This window comes from Accipiter gentilis, chromosome 5 (assembly GCF_929443795.1).
Source record: "Accipiter gentilis chromosome 5, bAccGen1.1, whole genome shotgun sequence".
Taxonomy (NCBI): domain Eukaryota; kingdom Metazoa; phylum Chordata; class Aves; order Accipitriformes; family Accipitridae; genus Astur; species Astur gentilis.
In genome coordinates, this window is record NC_064884.1 from 28,884,609 (window position 1) to 28,908,050 (window position 23,442).

The 23,442-nt window shown below is 42.4% G+C and overlaps 1 protein-coding gene across 3 annotated transcripts in view; it reads left to right on the top strand.

Moving 5' to 3' along the window:
• Positions 1–23,442, top strand: part of AIG1 (androgen induced 1) — a 124,208-nt gene that overhangs the window by 88,334 nt on the left and 12,432 nt on the right. For 2 of the 3 annotated variants that reach the window (XM_049800289.1, XM_049800291.1), the window contains exon 4: positions 22,119–22,234. In XM_049800289.1, the coding sequence (XP_049656246.1) occupies positions 22,119–22,234 (116 nt within the window). Of the gene's footprint in view, positions 1–22,118; positions 22,235–23,442 lie in introns of those variants that run through there. The other variant, XR_007506013.1, reaches the window with a different exon arrangement.

The following is a 23,442-nucleotide window of genomic DNA, read 5'->3' on the forward strand; positions in this document are numbered from 1 at the left end:
CAGTTTATTTCCTGCTCTGCATTTAAATTTTGCTGTCAGAAGTATAAACAACTGGCTGTGGAGTTTTTGTCTCTCAACAGCTGACCCCATCAGACGTTGAAAATACAACTAAGATGTGAGGTGTAAAGGAGTAACAGCAAACTTTGCACTTCAGAGAAAACTGCAAATGAGAATTATTCCACTGATCTCATCTTAGTTCCCTATATTATTTTTCCACATCATCTAGTAACTCAGTTAAGCAGCCTATACACTTAGGAAAAGTGAAGTGTTTTTAATGAAGTTCATTAGTCAGTTCATTCCAATATATAATACAATAGTCACAATATAATGCTTTATCATAATTTGTTGAGTGATAGCAGAACAATGGGGCATAATGTTAATAACAAAGCAAAACTGTTTATAGAGCAAAATTGTTTGAGGGCAGTTCCTGCCAGAATGCAGGGTTGTCCTGCCAAACTCAGCACGGTCTCAGAAAAAAGGCTCTCCACATCTCTGCCAGTGGATGTGCAGAAGTGTGGGCATAAATAGGCACACACAGTAGGTCTGTGCACCACTTAACTCAGGGTTGTATGTCCATGAACTTAAATTCTTCCAAAGCCCGAATTCAAAAGTGAAGATAGAGGAGTGGTGTGAAATTGATGGGAAAAGGCAGAATTTGCCAGTTAGGACAAAGATGGAGAAGTTTAATATGGTGGGTGTATAATTAGTGCAATCTGACAAAGAAGAGGCATTTGCAGGATGTGTTGTGTCAGTTCTTTTTCTAGACAACATGTTAGTTATCCACGGTAGCAGAGTGTAGTAAAATGGCATCTATTTATACATGAGTAATTAGGGAAGCATGCAGCTTTCAGAAAATAACATGCATTTGGTCTCATACTGTTGTTGTTGGCTTACCACTAAAAATTGACTGCTGTTTGAACTACCCCTCAGCTGGGGTAGTCCTGCAGGAGCGGCGCAGGCCATAGGGCTTCACTGGATACATTCCCGTTAGGTCTGAAGCCTGTTAAATCAGCACTAGAAATTTCCATCAGTCATGAAGTTCATCCATAAGTCAGTGAAGTTACACACTTTGCGGGCAGAGAGGGTATGTCTGTACCTGTGCACAAACTCATATATGTGAAATAAAGATTTCTTTATTTTGTCTGTTGAATTTGCTATAAATCACTTAAATAGGATAGTAGGAAAGTATGTCCTGTGCTGTAAATAACAGAGGAATATATGTGCAATCATCATAAAAATGTACCGTTTCATTGAGATAAATCTCATCAGTGAGTCCATCAGTTAAGCACTTAAACGTGCATGAAGCTCTGTGAGTGTTTTATGGTTACTTCAAAATGTGGTAGTATGCTTATTTATGTCAATAGCAATATAGTAACTTTTTAATAATATACAGGAATACAAAATTTGTATAGATATGTTTGTGTTTATATACATATTTATACATCCATAGTTTAATAAATAAACCAGAAATGCAATTGCCCCTCATGTTCAGCCCATAATTCCAGCCTTTCAATATGAGTAGGATCACCTAAGCCAAATGTGAGGAAGACTCTTCCTCTCAGACCCTGCTGCTTACACAAAAGAAAGCTCCAGGGATGGGGGGAAGTCTTTTAAATTAATTCTTCAGGCTTCTCCCAACCTAGATCTTTCCTCTTTTGATGTCCTCAGATGCTCCCAAGGACTTTGGGGGCTGTTTGAGCTCAGCTCAGAGCTGCCTGCCAGTCCCATTGGGTGCCATTTCCTCTTCAAAGAGCTATTCCTGCAGCTGCTCCCTTCTGCACGGGGAGCGGAAGCCTTTGAAATTGCTGCAGCTTCAGTGCACAGCCTGTTAGAACAGCTCGCATCAAAAAAGAGAGGAGGAGAAGTGCTTGTATCTGTTTAAATTAATTATAGAGGCTCCAGCAGAAATGCGAAGGCAAACACAGAGAGGAGACCTGATTTGTGGGGTACTTCTTAAAAAATCAATTGCTGATCTGTGCATTGACTTTCTGCTCCCTGCACAGAATGAAGCAGCCGTGCCAAAAATTCTTTTAACAGGAAATGTTCTCCAATGGGACAGACAGACAACGTGTGAGCAGCTCAATAGCTGCAGTGCTGCCAGGGAGCACAACAGGGAGGTTAAATCTTCAACTACTTTAAAAGTGGGAAGGTCCAAACCTGTAAACAACATGACGAATTGGCTTCAAAAATTATTCCTGAGCCATCATAGCTCTGCTTTCAGGCTGGGCAGTCTCTGAAGCTTCCCTGACCTACGTGAGGGACCTGTTTGGCCCTGAAGCAGCCCAGAAACTAGGCACCATAGAAGTTCCCCTTCTCTCTCAGGGTATGTCTTCTGCCATGTGGGAGGTGCTGCACAGAGCAGTGGTCAAGCTCAGCAGTGCTGGCAGATGAGCTGTAGGGGAGAGGGTACCTTATCAGGTGGGCGTGAGATGAGCGCCTCAGCCCCATGATGGACACTGTGGGAATTGTCCTGGAACATGCTGAAAACCAGAAGGATTGAAACGGGTTGGGGGTTTTTTTGGCCTGCAAGTCTGCTTTGTTGCTTCCAGGTGTGGTGGAAGGGAAGAGAAATCTTTCCCTATGTGAGGCACCAGTCAGACTGACAGTGTTAAAATGTTCTGACCAGGAGAGCTGGAGAAGGCCCTAAATACAGCAGAATATTGGCAGCCTCCCCAGCAGCCCTCCAAGGCTGAGGCTCACAGCAAGTGCATGCAGTTCTGTATGTCAAATGAGAGAGAGATTGTGCAGTGTCCACCTGGAGAGGAGTTTGAGCTACACTGTCCTTGACTGTGTGGTGCCAGCATCCGTCATATGAAGTCACCAGAAGCAATGAGCTTAGGTTCAAATGTTAAGCTAAAAAGTGGGTTCACCCTTAGCTGTAAGATTTATCAGAGGGTTTGCCTGAAAAGAGCTAACTTACAGGAAGATGCCTGGTCTGCGTGTCTGATTAGAGGAAAGAGGCAATATTTCCCCCTCTTTTTTTTATTCCTTTGGCTTAGTCTTAGTCTGTGTACGTAGAATATATTGTGGAAATTAGATTAGCAATAGCAGTGCTGGTGCTTTTTTTACATCTGCTTTCAGTAATACAGGCAGACTTTGAAGAGAGATGGTTTGGGTTTGGTTGCTTCACACATTCCTCAGCCATGGTTTAAATCTCCTGTTCCTTTGGTTTAGGGTGCTCTGGGGACATGGTGACAACAGTAGAAACTGATCTCAAGTGTCAGATGTGGGACAGATCTTGTGGCATGAACTTCTTAGCTGGTATCTCCTCATTCACCGGTTGCTGCTTGAAAGCATGAAATAGTCTTTTAGCCAGAGGATCTCGAGTTCCTTTGTCCCAGCTTTGGGGCTTGAGTTGCTGCTGGTTTTAGCATCATGGCAGAGCTTGATATGAGCAAATGCTGGAATAATGCTGTCTTGACATCTGAGGATCAGGAGAGGTTCAGTGGACCCCTAAGGTGTATACGCCACTTCAGCAAGAGGGACTCTATGGGTGTTAATAAGTAGGTGATACTCAGGAGGCCAAAGTGAGGTTCTGAGCTCCTCTTATTAGAAAGAGGCAGTGTTCAAGATGCCAGGGTTGGATGCTTCTGGAGGTGCTGGCCATAGGTAAATGCTCTTTCCAGAAGGAAAGACATTTTCCAGATTTGCCTTCCAGAATTCTTCTCTCATGCTTTTGCTGAGCTGGGAGGAACAGGTTAGTTTGGGGGCAATGATGGAGGTGGCTTTTCTCATCATTTACGAGTCTTGATAGCATATTCTGTCTGCAGTGTTTTTCTCTGCCTGGTACTTTTGGCTGCACTAAATCAGAGTGAATTTATAATCCTTTACTGTTGGAGGGGGTGGCGGGAAGGCAGATGACTACAGTACCTCTTATAGAATATTATTATAAAAGAGGTGTGAATTACCTCCTAGCCTCTCATGCTGTTGAAAAATTGATTTGAATGACATTTTCAAGGTGTTGTTGCTAAGACATTCAGCAATTGCCATTCATCCATGAATGGTTATTGAGATGAATAACAGAAAGTGGTTTAGGATTCATAGGAGGAAGTGTTAAAAAATAACATTTGGCAAAAAACACTGGTTATGTTAAATTCTCTTGTGTATCTAAACTGCATCAAGGTTATCTAAGTGGTTTTAGGTAATCCAGTCGTCGTGAAAAAGATTGAGACACAGAAGTGGCCACATAATTTCCATTTGTATGTGGACAATAAGAGTTTTATACCTGACTATATCAAATGCAATACAATATTATGGCAACACAGCTTTGAGGGAAATAAAATAAGCCCTCCTTGCTGGTCATTCTTTAGGCAGATAAAATATAGAAACGTTGCTTCTGAGGTAATTCATCCTTTCAGTAAGCAAATGTCAGAATTCAAACATGATGAAGAGAGAGGAGGCAAAGCAGAGTGAATTTCAGAAGACTTCGTCTTTGAGTGGAAACCTTGAGAATAATTGACCTGCCAGGAGACACATATATTTACTGAGTGGTTGCATGTAGGCTTTAACAAAAACTTGCAGCAGATTTCTTTCTGCAAATATTACAAAGAGGTGGTGTGCCTCAAGAAGCCAAAATACTTCATCAGGATCTTAAGAACCATGTAGCTCTCATACATACATGCTTATGGTGAAAACAACGTATGTTATTTTGCAGGTGCATGACATTTTAAGATCGCTGATATCTTAGGTTTAAAATGGTAGGAGTTTTATATTTACAAGATACACTAATGTATCTATGTGTGGACATTATTAAAGTACATTAATAAGGTACATAATTAAAGTGCATTTTGGAACTTGTGATGAATTTAAAATTATGTACTCATTATCACTTTCTAGGTGGAAGGTATCAAAAGCTGAATAGAATAATTAAAAGCTATTTCCAACAAAAAATAAAGCTTTGTCTTTAGCTGGAACCTGCTTTTTCATAATTGTTGTTTAAATCTGGTTTTTCATCAAAACTTAAACTTCAGTGGTTTGGATTTTTACCACTATGGGTTTTCTTCCTCCCATTTTATCCTTCTCCCCATGATTTTCCCTTTTTTTATCAGCAAGTGCAACAAAAAAAAAGTGATATCCAGAGACTTTCCTCATCTTTCATTCTCTCTTAAAAAGAGATTAAGAAAGAATGAAAAGCTGAAACGGAAATGAGAAAATGCTGGGAAGCCGTATATCTTCTCTTTGAAATATACAGCTTATGTTACGTATTCAGCCTGTGTCACCCTCCAGGCTAAGATACATACATCCTATGCAAATATCATTAGCAGTGCTGAGCTTTCATCTTATAGTTCAGATTCCCAAAACTTACATCTCTACCAAAGCAATCAGTAAAACAAATATTTTTCAGTTCCTTACAAGAAGGACTGTTTCCTTATGCTAAAGGAATAGGCTCCTAAGGAAATGCTAATAGCACTTAATAAAAAAGTCTTCTTCCACCTATCCTCTTCTGTAATGTCTGTTTACAGAGCGTTCTTTGACTCATATGTTCTCCATCTGCTCTGTTATGTCTGTCTGTATGCTTTTGCCTCGCACACGCCCGCTTAGGATGCAAGGTAAGTTGCCCACCTCTCACTGGGAAGTAAGCAGGGAGCATAAATAGTTTGTGCCATATTAATAGCAAGAACTGGCACTTGTGATGTGCAATGTCTCTAGTGGCTTCTGCTCTTTGCCCCACCCTTTATGTTACCTGAGCTCTGCGTGCTCGCTTGGTTTGGTTTTTGCCACTGCTTCCTTTTTCTTTCTTTTCTGTCCTTGCAAGACTGGGAAAATACTGCCTTTCACAGCCTCCACTGTCTCTAGAAAGCCTGCCTCTCGCTGTGGCTATGAATGAAGTGGTAGCTTCTCTTGTGTCTGGTACTGGAAGAGAGCATAAAGAAGGAAGACAGGACAGGCCGGGGAATTTCTTCTCTACCAAAAGCTGGACAGGACATCCACTTACGAAGCCCGTGTTAACACCTGGCTTCACACTGTGCAGCACAAGTGGAGAGAGAATGGAGGAGCAGAGCAGCATCCAGTCAATGTGAGGCTGGAAGCAGAAAGGGAGAGAGGGATTTTATAGAGAAAAGATAGGGGAAAGATAGGAGGAGAAAGAATGCTTCAGGTGCTGGTGGCTCATACCAAATGAAGTCAGGGCTGGAGGTTTCCCTGCTCTCAATACACCCAAGGCACCAAAATGGTAGCTGAAGTGATTTAGGAGCCCTTAGAGGGCAGAAAGCATGGTATAGTATACTGAAGACTGTTGCCTTATTACAATTAATCTAATTTTTGTTTCCCCACTTTCAGTTTGAAAGGCTATTAAATACATCTGGAATTGATAAATGAATGAATAGACTGCCATTTGCAAATCCTCACCCAAAAGGAAAGAATGTGGCTTCCTATTAAATGGGAGATTATTACTGTTCCAACATAGGCAGCAGCATTAGCAATGAGTCCAGCAGAATTAAGGAGCTTTCTGAATGCTTTGACAAATAGAGTGCTAATGTCCTTGATGAAAAATGACTTTTAGCAAGATCTTCCAAATATTGCAGTCCCACTAGATGCATCTGTTCTTCACAAAGGAATTCTAGTAGGCAGTGGGACATTTTTTCAGCAGCACTGGTCAATTACTTTACCACCAGAGCTGGTCACATATTAAATTCAGACTACTTTTTAATGAAAAATGGCTTTTCAGATTGAATCAAATAAATGCTGCAACTGGTTTTTATTTTTAAGGGGAAAAACTGGAATTGTTTTTTTCTTTAAAGATAAAAAGAAAACAGCTTAAATCCGCATTGCTTTAATTTCTCAAAAATAAGGGATTTTTGTATTAACCCTTCCCCCACAAAAGCAGCTGTAAACAGTTGATTTAATACCATATCTGCAACTCACAGACAAGGATTTACTGGCTAGAGGAGCTGTTGACCTCTCCCAGATGCAGAGTGAGAAGGCCTCTCCACTTTTTGGCCAAAACCAGTCCATCATCTGTAAAGTACACTGGGAGAAGTACAGTAGAGAGCTCCTTAAGTCCTGCTTGGGCAAAGGAAGCAGTTGCAGCATTATGCCCCTCGGTCACCAGTACCCGGCTGTGCAGCAGGGCTCAGCTGAGTGCCCTCATGCCTCACCACCAGCTCATTCTCCCTGGCATGGAGGGAGAACCTTCTGCCTGGGGGAAGAAGCTTGTGTCTCAGCTACCAGTAGAGGAGAAGGATCACTAGAGGAGGTTTCCTGAAGGATCAAGGCACAGTTCTTAGTGCTGCCACTTAATGTACTGTGTGCAAATAATTTACAGTTTTGATAACTCGGTTCTCTTTTTAAAACATGGATGCTGCTTCCCTGCTTTACAGGAGTGCTAGAGGCTGGTTGGTGTTTGCCAGGTTCCCAGCTGTTGTGTGGGAGAGACAGAGTGAGTATTTGTTTCGACAGTGGTTGTGGCATAGGGGTTTATAGTATGCCCGTAGCCACCATGAGGTCATCCACTAACGTTGCTAGTGGATTTCAGCCCCTTGATCCCATCTGAAGGCAGACTGGAGGAGGACACCAAAGTGCAGTTTCTATTAGCTTCTTTAGACTTGTGGTTATTCCTAAATGTGTTGTTGACTTTTCCTGGGAAGGGGAGATTGGAAACAGTACAGGAACTCCTTCCCAAATATTATTATCATATTCCTGGCTCCCTAACCTACTACTGAATCCTTTCTGCTTCCCAAGATATGCCTAGCTGAAGGCGTGCCATGAATCCTTCAATCTCGACAGTATGAGTCACTTGGATGCATGCTGCTAAGCCTGGGCTTAAATTCATGGACCCTGTCTAAAGTTGCCCTGAAGCTGAAGTCCATTAGTTTTAAGCACTCAGTTGTTCTCTGCTTTCACTAGCAGAGAGGGGTCAGAATAAGAATAAATTTCACAGGCAACAGCCCAAGTATTGCTCTGGCCATTTTGTGTTTCTTCTAGCATGTCTACATTCAGTTTAGAGAGGCAGATGTGCTCACATTTAATAAAAAGTTTTGAAATAATCTGCTTTGATTGGGTATCTAAACTATTGGATTTTCCACATGATTTTCTTCTCCTGCTGCCATGAATGTATGAGGTCAGTACATTCAAGCCCTTAAGTTGCTGTGGACTTCCCACCAGGACTGTTGTGACTTTGACCTCCTGACAGGGGAGCGGTGTGGTGACATGAGCTGAGCCCAGTTGAAGGCATTGCCAACACCCGCATTCCAGTACAAAATCCATCACTGATTGCCTATCACCTCGGTTTAGACAAGATGCTTTTTCTTTCTTTGTGTGCATTTCTTCACTGATAAAGTGCTTTTCTTTTTTTTTCCAACTGTCTGACAGAAATGTTAGAAGGGTTAATTGGAGTTTTTATAAAGCATACTGACAGAAGTTATTTTAGTTATTAACAAGACTAATGATGATATACCACCATCACAAGGAATTATACTGTGATAATCCTTGCTGATCCCATAGTGGCTCTGGGTTATCAAGGGTCTCTTAATATACTTTTCATCCCAGTTCGATGGAAAGTCTGGGGTTTTAGTTATATTTTGCTCTTTTTTTTTTCAGTAAAATGGCAGAATAGTAACTGATATTCCTGAGATGAGAAAGCAGTGTCATGCACTGCAGAATGTACTAGAGATAGCTGTTTAAAGTTTAAGATTTATCTAAGGACCGTAATATAGTTTCAAGTCTTTTATATTAGTTCCAGTGCTGTTGGACATTTCATCGGTGCAGCAAGCTTTTCCTTATATTTTGTTCAATAGTGGAGAGCATTAAGAAGACTGCTCAACAAGTTAGGCCAATAGGTCAAGTAATTAAAATACTAATACCAGTCTACTGCCAGGTGCCTTCTGCAGAAATGCCTGTACAAAGTTTAGTAACCCACTAAGAATGCAGTACAGCAGCAGTGGCAGCAGCAGCAGAGGAGGAACAAGGGTGGAGTGTGCTGTCTGATGTGGGCATACATTATGTACCCTTCTCTGCCTGGCGCTGCTGCCAGTCAAACGGGCCGGGTTCGATCACTTAAGTATTCTTGCTGAAAATAACACTGGCACAAGACCCTGCCTAGAAGCTTGCAGAAGTGAATTACACATGTGGGTGCCCCCAAGCAGCAGTGCCTAACTGCTTGCTAGCAATGGCTCCAAGGGCTTAAAGCAAAGATAACCTTATTAGTGGGGGAAAAAAAATTCCGTGGGGAAGCCCATGATGAATAAACCAGCAGTATTAGGTAAGTCTCTTCTCCTTCTGGCATGCCTTTGCAATGCTTTTAACTCAGTCCTCCGTCTCAGGCCTGGGAGAGTAGCCCCCATCCTTGCTGTCTCCACCATGGGCTCCTCATACCTTATTGTCCTGGCTTGGCACAGACCCAAATCTGAGCAAATCTGTCTGTCAGCTGGTGCAGCTGAGGTGGCTGCAGCTCTCGTTCTGGAGATGGAGGCCCTAACCAGCCTTTCTCAGCTAACTTGCTGTTTTCAAGAGGTCTCCTTCTCTTGCCCAGCTTCCTGTGCCCACGTAGCCTGCCATGCTGGCTCCCATACCTGCATCCTGGCCCGGTGGAAAATATCACTGCTGTGGAGCTGGAGTGCTTTTAATTAAATGTGCATTATCCCCTTCCCAACAGATGCCATTCTCCAGTATAAGGCCTCTGTCAATCAGATCATCTCGGGCAGCTCAGAATCAGTTATCCCTCTTCAATGACACATTTGTAGTGATCTTCCTTGTTTGTAAGGGTTTACTCTGCAATTCTTGCACTTGTAGTCACTGAGTATTTCAGTTTCAACAGAACAATGTTACAGCTAATGTTACGAAATGTGTCTAGTGAGGCTAGTCCGTTCCCACCTGAGAGGCATTTCCATAATCTTCCAGCTGAAACACACATTCGCACACAATGGGATCATTAACAGTGAGGAAACCACATGTAGAACTGGGGCCTTCCTGTCATTTCTCTGTTCCTCAGCTACCAAACAGTGACAGTTACAGGGCTATTTAGAAAATACTTTTAGAGTCTGAACAAGAGAGACTTCTGAAGTGCACAGGGTGGAAATACTGCAGGTCAGGGTGGTTCAGCTCTCTTTTCTGCTCTCACCCTAGAGAACCATGGGGATGGTATCAAAGACCACGTACAAAATGCAGCAACTTTTTACAGACGCAATGTTGGCCAGGGAGGGGAGGTGGAAGAAGAGGTGCTGCAGACTGACAAGACTGGATATAAAGGCCAGTGACCATAACAGCCAGGCAATTAGGGGCATAGGGTCATAGAATCACAGAGATGCTGAGGTGGGAAGGCACCCGTGTAGATCGTCTTGTCCAACCCCCCTGCTGTAGCAGGGTCAGCAAGAGCCAGTAGCCTAGGATACTGTCCACTCAGATTTTGAATATTGCCAAGGATGGAGACTCCACAACCTCTCTGGGCAACCACTTTCAACATTTGATCACCCTCACAGTAAAAACAGATATTTCTTATGTTTAAAGGTAAAGTGTCATGAAACACTTGCATGTCTGGGTGACCTCAGTCCCAAAACTGGCATCCATCCCCCAGCACAGAAGAGATCAGACCAACTGAAGGATACATGGCAAAACTTTACAGATGACTGATTGTACAGCTTTATGAGCAGGTGCTGCAAAGGAAGTTCTGTCTGGAATCCCTGTGGCAATAGGGGAATATAGATACATTTTCTAGTACCAGAAAAATGCATTATGATACTATGAGTATCACCAAACTGATGAACTTCTCTGACCGCATTTAGCAGGGTCCTGGGAAGGAGTCGAAGGGGTACCTCACATTAACTACTTCAGACTTCAGCTGATTTCTGTTGCTGGGAGGCTGCAGCAGAAGTCCTTGAGGACTTTATTCCATGGCAGGAGCTGCGACACCAGGCAGAGCAAAAAGACTTCCTTCCTCCAGGGTTCTCCAGAGTATGAGGCATGAGACCACTCATCCCATTGCAACTCTCCTGCTCACCTACTGTTCTCTCAGGAACCACTAACCTTACACATGCAACAGTTCTGCTCCCCTCCTTGCTAGGAAAATTGCTACCATGTCGTAAGAAGAATCACATCTCATCTCCAGCTCTTCTTCCTTTTTCACATCTAAAATAGAAAAGCCATGCAGGTCACTGATAGCTCAGTGAGATCAGCTTGTCTGGGGACAGAGCTGTTAGTGAGGCAAGCAGAGACAGGCATATCAAGGTTAAGCTGAACAGAAAATATCGGGCCAGACTCTGCAAGACAACCCAGAGAACAACTCATAGCTTTAGTACTATGAGTATCACGGCTCCACTGCAACCTGATCATCTTGGAGCCCTTTGATTTCACCTATGTTCAGTATCGCTGTCCTCTTGTGATGCTCATATATTGCCCATCACTGCAATCCTCAAACAGGTATTCGACAGCAGGAAATAGCAGGCCATTTCCCATTAAAAGATTTATCAAGCTCTGCATTATCTGCATTAAAGCAAGATTACTTATGTTTGCAGAGTTCAAAGTCTAAAAAAGTAAGGCAATGTGAAAGATAAACTCTGTACAGCACTGTTAATGTCAGTTTTATTTACATCCTCTATTTTACAGTATTCAGTAAATATGTACAGAAATACATTTACAGATTATGATATCAATGTCCACATTTACTGAGAAAATCAGGTAAATAGAAGTGTGTTCTATGTAAGGAATGTGGTAGAATTTTGCTCTAAAAGAAAACAATTTCTTATTTGCTGACATTTGACACTATACAGTATAATCTCGAGTTACATGTTGTGTAGTTTGTCTTCAGTTCTCGTCACTTGGCAGGGATGGTTCACAGAAGACATTAAAGCCTTGGTGCAAGCATGGATGAAAGGCAAGACACCTGCCAGTCTCCGAATACATTCCTCTTCCCCCACCCTTCTTCCCAAATGTGTACCTTTTCATGCTTGTCTAAACCACACTTTAGGCTTGCAGCATATTTGGATTTTAGAAAGATGTGACGTTATCGGGATTCATACGTATTTAAGAACAAGGGCAATCACTTTCTTGCATGCTATACTGGTTAACACTGAGATCTTTCTCAGTCTAAGCATGTATACACGTGATTTAACACAAATCCATTTGTAAAAAGTATGCCACCCTCTTGAGACCCTTGTATTTATCTGCTTTCAATTACATTTGAAGTATTCAGAAAGTCTCCTATACTAATCCCATCCAAGTTGGAAGCCACATAGTTCATGCATGAGACTGTCAAACATGAGTAGTTGCAGATGTCAGTGCACCAGTGGCAGGAATCCAGGAAGATAGATCAAGTCTTAGTCACTGAAAAATAAACGCCAGCACATCTCAGATACATAGCATTGTAGCACCTCATGAGGAAAACGTGTCGTGACAGGAAATCAATAACCTCTTGGAGGCTATCTGTTTTTGAAATATTCTTGATTAATTATGCCAGGGTGTGTTTGGCAACTTTGCCTGATCCAGCATTAACGTAATGCTTTTTGCATGAAGCACTATTGTAACTAGTCTCATAAGTCAAATCTGATGGTTCAAGTCAGGTTTTAAAGGGTCAGGTTATAGATTTTGTAATGTCTTTGTGTCCGACATTGCCGCCTTTACTATGGTGTGTAAGCTTTTACTATCAATCAAAATAACAATTGTTTTAACATGAACAATAGCATTTAGAACTAATTGTATCTGAAGTGGAATGATTCTCCTAAATAAAGTATGTCATGTAGTGGGTAAAACAAGTAGGGAATGTCAGTGTGTTTTCGTGACAGAAGACCTTAGTTCAGGATGTTCCCCAGGCTTGTTTGCTTATGTGCCTTCTTTGCAGAGGAGAAGCAGCTCTAGGAGACACACAAGCAGGGCTGCACCTCTGTCTTTCTTCCCCTGCCTTCCTGCACAAACTTATTTTCCCCCTCAACAAGTTTTCCAACCATACCTGCTGCCCCATCTGCCCCTCAACAAATGCAGGACCCCAGCCCATGCCTCTTGCCTTCACTATGCCCCCACCACAATCCCTCTCTTCCCTGCACCCCAGCACATGCTAGTGCCTTACTCACCCACTGAAAGCACATCACTCCTGATCTTACTAATCTTGTGGTGCCTCTAGACCCTGCCTTGGCCTGGCTTCTGTATCCTGAGCACAGAGTGCAAGACCAGCAGTGGTTTTTCCTGCAGCAGGTGCCATCAGCAAAGCTGAGTGCGGAGCTGAGAGCTGCTTTGGTGCCTGGGCACAGCTTGTCACCGGTCATCAGGTCACTCGGCAGTAGCTGCTGGTGTCCAGCCACTGCGGCACAGCTTAGCCCTCCGCTGTTGCACAGGTTGGAGGAACACGGAGCTGATGCTAGTGCAGTGCTTTGGCCAGGGGCACATGCACCGTAGCTTGAGAAGCTCTTCCCTCATGCATCTCTGCCTCACATTGGAGTGCATGCTATTTGGAAGACCCAGGGCAATGCACATCAGGCAAAACTGGTTACAGACAGATCGCTGGGTGCAGTAACGAGACCACGCTCACATCGGTCTGGTACTGGTTTCTGTAATACAAGAACGAAAAAGCTTAGGAGGTTACATCCTCTAGAGTTATTTATTAAAGGAGCTCGCATGTATAATATAAAGAAATAATTAAATAAAGATAATGACAACGTCTGTGAGATAAATTGTTTGAACCAAGTTGCAGATAGTTGCAGTCACCATGTGATAGACCAAAGTTTGACCTTTGGCTACCTCAGCTGCACAACACCCAATAAATCCACCTCCTCAGTAACCACTTCCAAGATTTTAAATTTCCGAATAGCATCAAAGAGCCACCATTTGAAAAAGAAACTGCCAAATAATGGTTTCTTGATTTTCCCAAATGTGGAATTTCTTTCCCCAAATTATACTGGCCCAGAGCCCAGGACAAGCAATATTAAGTCCTGGACCAGTGACAGATTCAGAGTCCAACGTCTTCAGGTTAGAAAGAGGATACTTTGGCTATCATGAAGCCAAAAATACCCTTCTGTGAAAGGCTTATTGCTAGCCGTGGGAGATTGCCAGATATTAGAATTTAACATGGTACATTTTATGTACAGATAAACTTTTCAAGTCAGTTAAAGAGATTTAGAAAACATATTGATACAAATTATTTTCTCCTTTTGAGGCCAGTGCAATTAGACTCATGATATGGAAGGAGTTGGCTTTTCAAGGAGAGGAATACTATTTTCCATATGAGTAAAATTGGTTTAAATCATTGCTAAAATACATCTGCAAGCTTCCTTTAGTGATTTTTGTGCTAGGAATACATAAGGCTCAATGACTTTACTAGCACTTTTTCAGCATGACCTGCATGAACAGTCAACATTCATTCATGCAAGTTAAATCTCGGTATGTAATATACATGTAAGCGTGTGTGCGTGTGTCTCTCTGTGTGTGTTGTGTGTGTGTATAAACATTGATTTTAAGGATAATTGTAAGAGACAAGGATATATTTCTTGGCCTAGATAAACATTTTTGCAAATAGTAGTTTAAGAAGTTCTAGGGCAAGTGGTTTAACTGGTAAGAGGCAAATAAGCTGAACAAAATACATAGAAAAACTACTTTGCATAACATTGCAATTAATGAGTGATCCTTGCCCAGGGTGTATGTGTGTGTATGTTCCACATTGTTAGTGGTATGTTTTTTCTAAGGATTTTGTGGCAAAAATAAGGACTTGGGGTTTAAAATAAATTGGGGTTTGCAGGGTCTGCTCACCTGTGGCTGAGTGCACAGAACCTGGGCTTTGTTGATTCTCTTGTATTTTAAAAGTCTCCTAATGGTAGTGCAGTGCATGCTGTCGGGAGCTGACTGGGGAGTTTGGGCACGGCATGGAAGGAACAAAAAGCCTAGTTAAGGGATCCCAGCCAAAGGAGAGAGGTGACTTATGTGACATTGCACTTTGCATGTGTTTAGTGATATCTGGATACATGACATGCATTAAAAGTAGTTACATTGAATTATACAGTTAAAGAAAATTAAACATGTAGCAATGCTGTTCCATTTGGCAAAGTGGCACTGGTTTTGCACAGTTTTGCTATATCCGATGTGCTGTGTCCAGTCCCGTCCTGTCCCTGCCATCATCTTATTTCAAATCCAAGTGACCTAGATTTCGATGTGTCAAGTTAAGGCATTACCTGTGCCTGCCAAACATACTGATTGATGTGAAGGGAGGACCTGTGGTGACTGAAGGAGGCCCAGACAGAAGTCAGGATGTGTCACCCTGGGAGCTACTGAATCAGGGCCAGGAGGGCACAGACGGGTCACTTGGGCTGGTAGGATGGGAGCTGTAAGGAAGCAGCCTGAAGCAGCAGGAGCTGAGATGGGAGAGAGACAGACAGCTCAGAGGCAGGCAGCTGAAGAAGCCTCCAAACACAGAGGGGAACCAGGACAGAGGGTTGATCAAGGTAACAACTGAAAGATGCTGAAAGGGCCAAGATGTCTCAGAGCTATAAACTTGAATGAGTAGATTGGTTTTCATACCAAATTTTTGTTACTTGTTTATATGTGCTTGCTCATCTTAGGCTGACACCCAGGAATGGAACTGAGGAATACAATGCGGTTCTCCGTTCCTCTGTAGCTACCCTACATGACCTTGAGTGAGGCATGCCATCTCCATCTTGCCCCCCCTTGCAAAATGGGGATAGGATATAATGCCCCTACAGATCAGGGCTGCTGTGAGGGTGTGTTTAGTAATGCTTTTGAGGTGCTGAAGTGCTTCAGTGATTGGCACTATGGAAGTTCTATAAACACCTATATATAACCTCCCTGACACTAGTACAGTCATAGGAGTGAGATCAGATTGACACTGCTATTTCAATATATAGTATGTACTGCATAGAAAACAATGAGAACAAATCTGTCAACATTAGGTATGCAGGCAGAAAGAGATACAATTCCTATTAAGTCAGGTGTGCCATGTCCACTGTATTTATCTACAGAAAAGAGGAAAAGAGGGGGTAATATTAAAGCGGAAGTGTTAATTTTCTTTTCAAAGAATGCTACACTCTTATATTGATTGAAAATGGTTATCTCTGGCTCTTGTGTGTTTTGTGGCATTACAGGGTATTGGTCTTTGTTTAGATCATACAATACTTCTTCCTCCCTCCAACCTACAATAACAATTAATGAGCTGTCTGTGGCTGCCTTGGAGTGCATCCTGTGCATCAGCGTGTCTCAGTTAATAGTCATAATTTCTCATTTGTAAGAGGAAAAGTGCTACCAGCGCTTTCAGTCTCAGAAGGGCTCAGACTCACTCAAAGATTCCAATTTATTATGCACCCAGCTCTGATATCCTGCTGCTCTCTTTATGGATTAGGCTGCCTCAGTGGAAGGTATCATCCTTCAGATGACACATAAATACTCTCTTGCCAGCTGTTCCTTTCTCAAAAGTTTCTCAACGAGTAAATCATAATCGTGCTTCTTGTTTTACTCGTTTCTGATCTGGTTCTCCATGTTACTTTGCTAGGAGCATGTAGAAAATGCAGCTTTAATACTGCTGTTACTCTACAAATGGCGCTGACTACAACTGTAGGGATTTTTAGGTCTATTAGTATTGGTTTCTAAGGTGAATACACCAGTAGTGATATTAAATTAATGGGCACAGGTAATTTTGCTGGTTGTTTCTGTAAAACCTTTAATCTCATGGTGCTGCAGAAATCCCTGAGAGGTAAGAAAGAAGGAGATGCAGAAAGCTCGCTTCATGCATTCTGACATGCAGCCGCTGTTTAACAACACGTAATCTGATTGTGAGTTCAGAACAAAAAAAAAGTGAAGGGTGACATCCCACTGATGGAAACTGGATTTTATAGAGGAATTTAGAAAGACAGAAAGCGGAGGCAGCCAGCAGACACAGCAGTTTGCACAGCAGTTCACACAGCAGGGTGTAAAGAAGGGGGCCTCCATCAAATTCATAGCAGCATAAGTCTCAGGGACGGTGGTGGTGTGCTGCAGGGTAGTTTCCCCAGCAGATGTTAGAGCAGCTGTCCCTGCCAGGGCAGAGGCTTTGACGCGGACGCAGCTTTGGGTGGCAGATGCAGCCCTCCAGGTCCTGGGCTGCACAAGTTCTGTGGGTGAAGACCCATCTGCAGCCTCCTTGTTCCAGGAAGCACCAGCACTTCCAGGAGGCTGCCAGTCCTATCAGTTAAAGTGTTGGTGACATCAAAGCTGCGAGGCCTCCTTTCTTGTCACTGGGCTTCCGCTGACTCTTAAGATTGCAGGCCGAATGTCACGCTGAAGCGCTCTCAGTAGAGGTCCACGGTATTTCCATTGAACTAAAATGTCCTATACCCTGTAGTTTTTAGTCTGATCAAATTGAGTAACAAGTTGCAGTCTTCTGTTGGTCGAAGTGAGTTATAATCACAATTTACATGATCGCCAAATGGTTTCACAATAGCTGCAGGACTTCTGCATACTGACTGGGCGTCTGAGAAAGCAGATGCTTTTTTAGAGGGAACTCCTTGTCGTAAAGGTAGTTCTGGACAGTCTCTGCAGATCAGGACTGGGTGACTTGGGAAGACAGCACTGCCATGTTTGTGGTAAGGACAGAAGATACCTACACAAAGCTGTCAGTTTAGCACCTTTTGAAAAGCTTTAACATTACCTTTAAAACACAGTTCAGGGAAGAGAAAAGGCCAAGCAAGGTATTGATGAAAACAGTGTTAAAAAAAGCAGCACTTACTGCTTGGAAGATAAAATATATAATCAGTCTTTCAATAATGAGCACTTAATTTGCCTAAAGACTATTACAGAACTCATTCTTAATGTACCTGATTTGCATAATTTTTTTTTCCAACTACCTGTTGCAGCACACACCTAGAATGGGGAAGTACAGTCCTCCATCAAAGCTCAACTTGTCAAGCCAACACTGCAGACGTGCTGCCTATTTGTAATGTGATTTTCCAGTCTCAAATATCATTAGGCACATACATACCATGTGGGAGGTGGTATCTATTTTAAAAATATCTTTTAAAGAGTCATTAATGAGCAGAGTTTCTTTCAGGAAGCAGGGCAGTGGTTCTAGGAATTAATTCACCTGCAGCTCTCGGGGTGGCTTTTTTTGCACTGTGGGCTAATTTGTCTTCACTCAGAGGTTGCTCCTTTAGTCTCCCGAGTGTTTTCTGGATCAAATTCTCCATATGATAACCTTCCTGAAAATTCCACCCAAGCTCCACGTGTCAGGCTCGTTTTTCTCTGTTTTCATGCATCGTTACCAGTAATTGAAGATTCAGCAAGCCAAATTTCTTCCCCACTTGTAGGTGATAGGACCTTGGGAAGAAGCACCATGTGGTGGACACAAAATGGGGAGGAAATTGCAGCTTCCTGCTCTGCAGAGACCAGCACTTGCTAGCAGACCTAGCAAGCATAAAGATCTGTCAAAGCTCCCTTCCCTGCTGCGGGGACAGACAATGATGGGGCACAAGAGCTCTGAGCAGGGCAGTGCTGCAGCCGGGAAATGGGGTCTTACGGCCACTCTTCAACTCACAAGGCGGTCTTGGCAGATGGATCCTTCAGAGAGGGGTTGAAAATGAGTCTGAGGATCACTGCCTTGGCACTGTAGAGAAAAAGCGGTTTGTGACTGGGAGGGCACCTCGGCAGGTAGCACCACAGTCGTGGCAGGAGAAGCTGACAGGGCACATTTTCTTGCAAGTAGATATAGTTACTGAGCCCGAGCTAGGAGCTCAGCCTAACGATAGGGTTTGTTAGCTCCCTCGCTGCTGTCCCAGCAGGGCTGGGGGCTACCGTGAGCCTGCGGTCACCCCAGGGCGCACATGCAGCGAGTGTCGCCTTCCTGGCTGATGGAGATGGTGCTCCCTGACGTACCCGCTAGTGTAAGCACAGTCATACATGCAAAACTGTCTCACAGGAGCAGCTGATCTCAGTGGGAGCAGAATTAAGTGTCCAGGTAAAAATGCAACTTTGCTTGTGAATACTTAGTCCATAATAAAAGTGCCTTATCAATATAGCATTGATCACTAGTGCTGGCATAGTTTACTACTATTATAATACTGTACTAGTCATTATACTCTTAATTATAAATTTGCCCTTTTCTTAAAGACTTTAAATGTTGCAAAATAACAACTACTGGAAAGCTGTTACAGCAGCTAATCATCCTTACCATTTAAACCTCCTTGTTATTGGAACTCCTCATTCCTTAGTCTTCTCTCAAGTAAGCCCCTGGAGATACTTCAACAAACAAGGTGAGAAATGTGCTGTCCTGCAGCCTGCCAGTAAGTAAATGGGATCAGTCACAGCAGCACCAGTTGGGCGCCTTTGATCAGCACGGTGTGGTCTTTACCGAACAGGTCAAGGATGCATCAATGGTATTTTCTCTCTAAGCCTCAGGTTCCCATTGGCCCAAGTTTATTCAGAAATCAGGTGGCAAAAAACGTTAGAGGGCATGAAATTTCTGGCCTCCTCCAACATCCCAGCCCTGATGGATCCCACTCCAAGCCCATCTGACCCCCATTTGAGCCCATTTGCTCACCTTCACTAGACTTGAGTCCGGGTGCCAGTCTGATTCAAATATGTATTTATAGCTCCAGAGTTGTAATTGGCACTGTTTGACAGAAGGTATCCCTGCCTACAAAATTTCATGTTTTTTAAATTAAAGTTTTTGGAGGGGCTGAAATGTAGGAAAGGGAAATTTTATCTTGGTTGTAGTTTGGGTAAAGATCTGAAACAGCTTTTTAGAGTGGCAGTTTCACTACAACATTTTAAACGAAAGTTCATACTCTGGATTTGTAAAACTGCAGTGTTTGCAGGTAGCGTCGACATTTGCTATAACAGACCAAGGTTAAAGGTACATGTCTCATTTTCTGCTTATACTTTTAATTGCACTGTACTTTTAACAGGATTTTGTACACAAACTCTATAGTGATACAGCTCATTACCCTCTCCCCCACCCCCCCTTACCTTTAGAAAAAGCAGAAGGGAGAATTTAGGAAAATAATGACCTATTTTATTACAGAACCACAGGAATTGGGAGGAGGGAAAGGAGAAGAGGACTCTAGATTAAGGGTTGATTGCTGAAATTATTTTAACTACGTTTTAATTGGCAAGCTGTTGAGTTGTTATCATCAATGAAGAGTGCATCAACAAGCAGTATCTAAAGCGGTAAACATTTCAGTTGAGAAATGGAGCTCACAAGCTCTGTAACCATCATCCATACAGTGAAGAGTTAAGACTAAGTGACTGGATCCCAAGAATACATCGTACAAGGAATATCAAGGGTGGGTTTTGGAATTAGTCTTCATTGTCTTCTGTTTTTTTCTCTGAAAAACTTATGAAGGCAGGGCAGGAGACATTTGCAGAGCCTCCAGGTACCCTATTTTGGGTGCTGTGCAGAGTGGGGTACTGATCTCTGTCTGAAGATCTTTTCCATACAGATGCAAGGCATACACGTGAATCTCCAGGGCTTGCTTTGCTGTCAGTCCCTGTTAATAGACTCTGAAAGTCCTGTGCAGTTTATAGACCTCTCATCTAATAGTGGGCACCTCTGTCGCAGACCACATGTGAAACATCTTTGCATTCCCTTGATGCTGATTTGTACTGTTTAAAGGGGTGGGGGCAGAACAAGTTGTTAAAAGATGAAGAAATTGAAAGCTCCCCTAACTGCTGTATTATCCACCTGACATTCTCCAAATGCTAGTCATTAATTACTAATGCCTTGAAAATCAGAGCAGTTATCCGATTCAAATTATGTTACATCTCTGAGCCAGAGCATTTCTATTATCTTATCATTTCCCATTCAAACAATTCTTCCTTCTCCGCAGTTGTTAAAGGCTCAGACTCTACTCTGTTTTCTCTTATTTGGACCTATCATCCATGCAAGGATATTTCTACTCCATGCCTGCCCTGTCTTCATGCTGGTGAAAATCATTGTGGGTTTACAGCATAATTATTGCAAACTTAAAAATCCGGCCCTCCAGATCCCCCCAGAACTGCGTGTGCGCATCTGATGGCAGAACATGGCCAACGTAAGCCATAACTTTCTTTTCCAGTAGGTGATCAAATGCTTGGGGAAGGATTGAACCTAGTTTGGGGCTTAGGCTGCCCTTGCAGTCTTTGCACCTGCACACCTCCCTGTGGACTGGGCAGGAGAGTTCACGGTCACAGTCACACCAAGCCCCAGAGCCAAGCTCTCAGCTGAAGTAATTCCCTTTAGACACCAGCCATAACTTGGCCCCATGGTGGCAAGGCAGGGTATGTTTCTGGAATTGCCAATAATGCTGGTCCTAGGTGAGCTGTGTGTTCAGAAAGGATGGGGTTTATTTCCTGGCACGTTTGTTCTTCGCTTATGTGTATTTTCATGCCTGCCAGCACTCTGAAATCTAGACATCGAGTGTTGGGGGCAGGCTAGATGCAATTTTTCATGCTGCTGACATTAATTGGATGAACAGACCTTCTCAGAAGGGGCAGTGTAGGAAATGTGTATGGAAAAATGACAAAATAAGGAGTTTCACAGCTAAATAAAGACAAGTGGCTGAAAATGATTTTTACAGCTTTGGCTTTCGTATGCTTCATTTGGGAATCTCAAACCATTTTGCACAACGACTACCAGATTAAGATTCACAACACCTTTCTGAAGGAGATAATTGCTCCTGTCTTACAGATGGAGGAACAGAGGTATTGAGGCTATCATTTGAAAATATGTCCCCTGTTTTCAAGTCCGCAGATTGAGATACATTTAAACCTAATTGTCAGAAGCGTTAAATACCTCCATTTATATTCATTCATTTGGCATTGTTTGTGCATAGAGTCTCTGAAAATCAGATGCATTGCCTCCTAACTTGAATGGTCAAAATAACCGAGGTGATGTGGCAAAGATCACAGAGCAACTGCAAGGCCAAACTGGAACTGGGACCTGTGTCCCTTCATGCCACATCCCCTTTTTACTTACTGAGGATCTGCCTTGGATTCCTGGACAAAAAGAAAAGCATGTTCTGCTCACTCAGTTTTCCTTTGCTCTCTTGAACGATTGGATGTTATAGTAACAATATTGTTTGGGTTATTGATCAACTATAGAGTCATTTTACCTTTTCTTTCTAACCATCAAGAAATTGTCTTCAGGTTTTTGTCATTAAGTTTCTTATTGTAGAACTAGCATGGAAATGCAGTGAGAATCATTTGTATCACCTGTTTTTCCCCCGTTGTTTTGGTTTTTTCAGCATACAACAGTTTTGCCCTTTGTATTAATCGAGATGAGAACAACACATCATCAGTATCCCAGCAGGAGCTGTGGACTGGCTGCAGTATGCACCTTCGCTGTTGGCTATATTTTATGGTAAGGGCTGTACATGCTGTGTTTTCATATTGTATTGGGGGGTTTGTACTGCTAAATTTGGACACATATTTCATTATGGATATAATCGCTAACAGATTCACGCTGCATGCCTCGTTTGGTCCAAGACCTGGGCTTTGTCTGGTTTCCCCAGATGCTTATATTTTTAGAAAGTATATGCCAAACCTCACACAACAGGAATTTGTTGAACAATCCCATGTAAGCAGTGGTCTTTCCAAGGGTACATTTTTCAACCTTTTTTCAAGCTAAATGTTTTTCTTGGACCTTAGTTTTATTGCTTAGGGTTTTTGTTCTATCAAATAAAATTGAGAATAGGCAAATGATTTCCTGCATCAGTATTTAAGCGGCAACAGAAAAGATAGAACACTGTCTTTTTTCTTTACTAGTTCATAAATTCTTTCTGTAAAATTGATTTCAGAATAAGCCAGTAATCCAAACACTCTGAAGTTTGTTTTAAAAAATGCAAATGTTTGTGAAAAATTAAACTAAAACAGAAATAACTTTTCTTACACAACATTAAGTGTTTGGGCAGTTTATATTCAAGCACCTGACTTATATGACAGAGCTTATTTACTTTGGTCATTCTAGCATTTTATTTTTCACTAAACCTTTGTTTTATTTACAATGCTCCTTTGATACCATATATCCTTTATCCTTTCTGCAAACATTTGGTGACCCCCTGTTTACTTCCCATATTCTTTCTTCTCACCTCACAACACCCTTCCCTCAGCTAAGAGGCTATTTTCCGAAATTGTGGATAATACTGCTTTTTCCACCAGTCAAGTGCTTTTTCCACCAGTCAAGTAAGGTAAAACTAATGAGAGGAACACAGACTCAAGGCAGTACTGTCATACTGCTTCAGCTACGCAACTTGCCCCTTTGGTCCAATGAAAGAAAGGCCATTATTCATACACATCCACGCGCACTGAGTGATCATAAAATGCTAGTAATACAGCTGAAGTGGGATGTTGTGTCCCAGGACAACAGTCGCATTCTGCCATTTGCTTTTATAAACATATATATCCTTCTTAAAAAAGAATATTTGTAATTGTAAGATAAGGACAGCCACATGCAAAAAGGCACTTAGTGAGTCCTTCAGGAGAAAGTTATTACTTTTTTTTAACCCATTACGATAATGCATAACTGTGATATTTCTTGACCTTCCTCTGAATGGTGCCTAGTGACAGGTT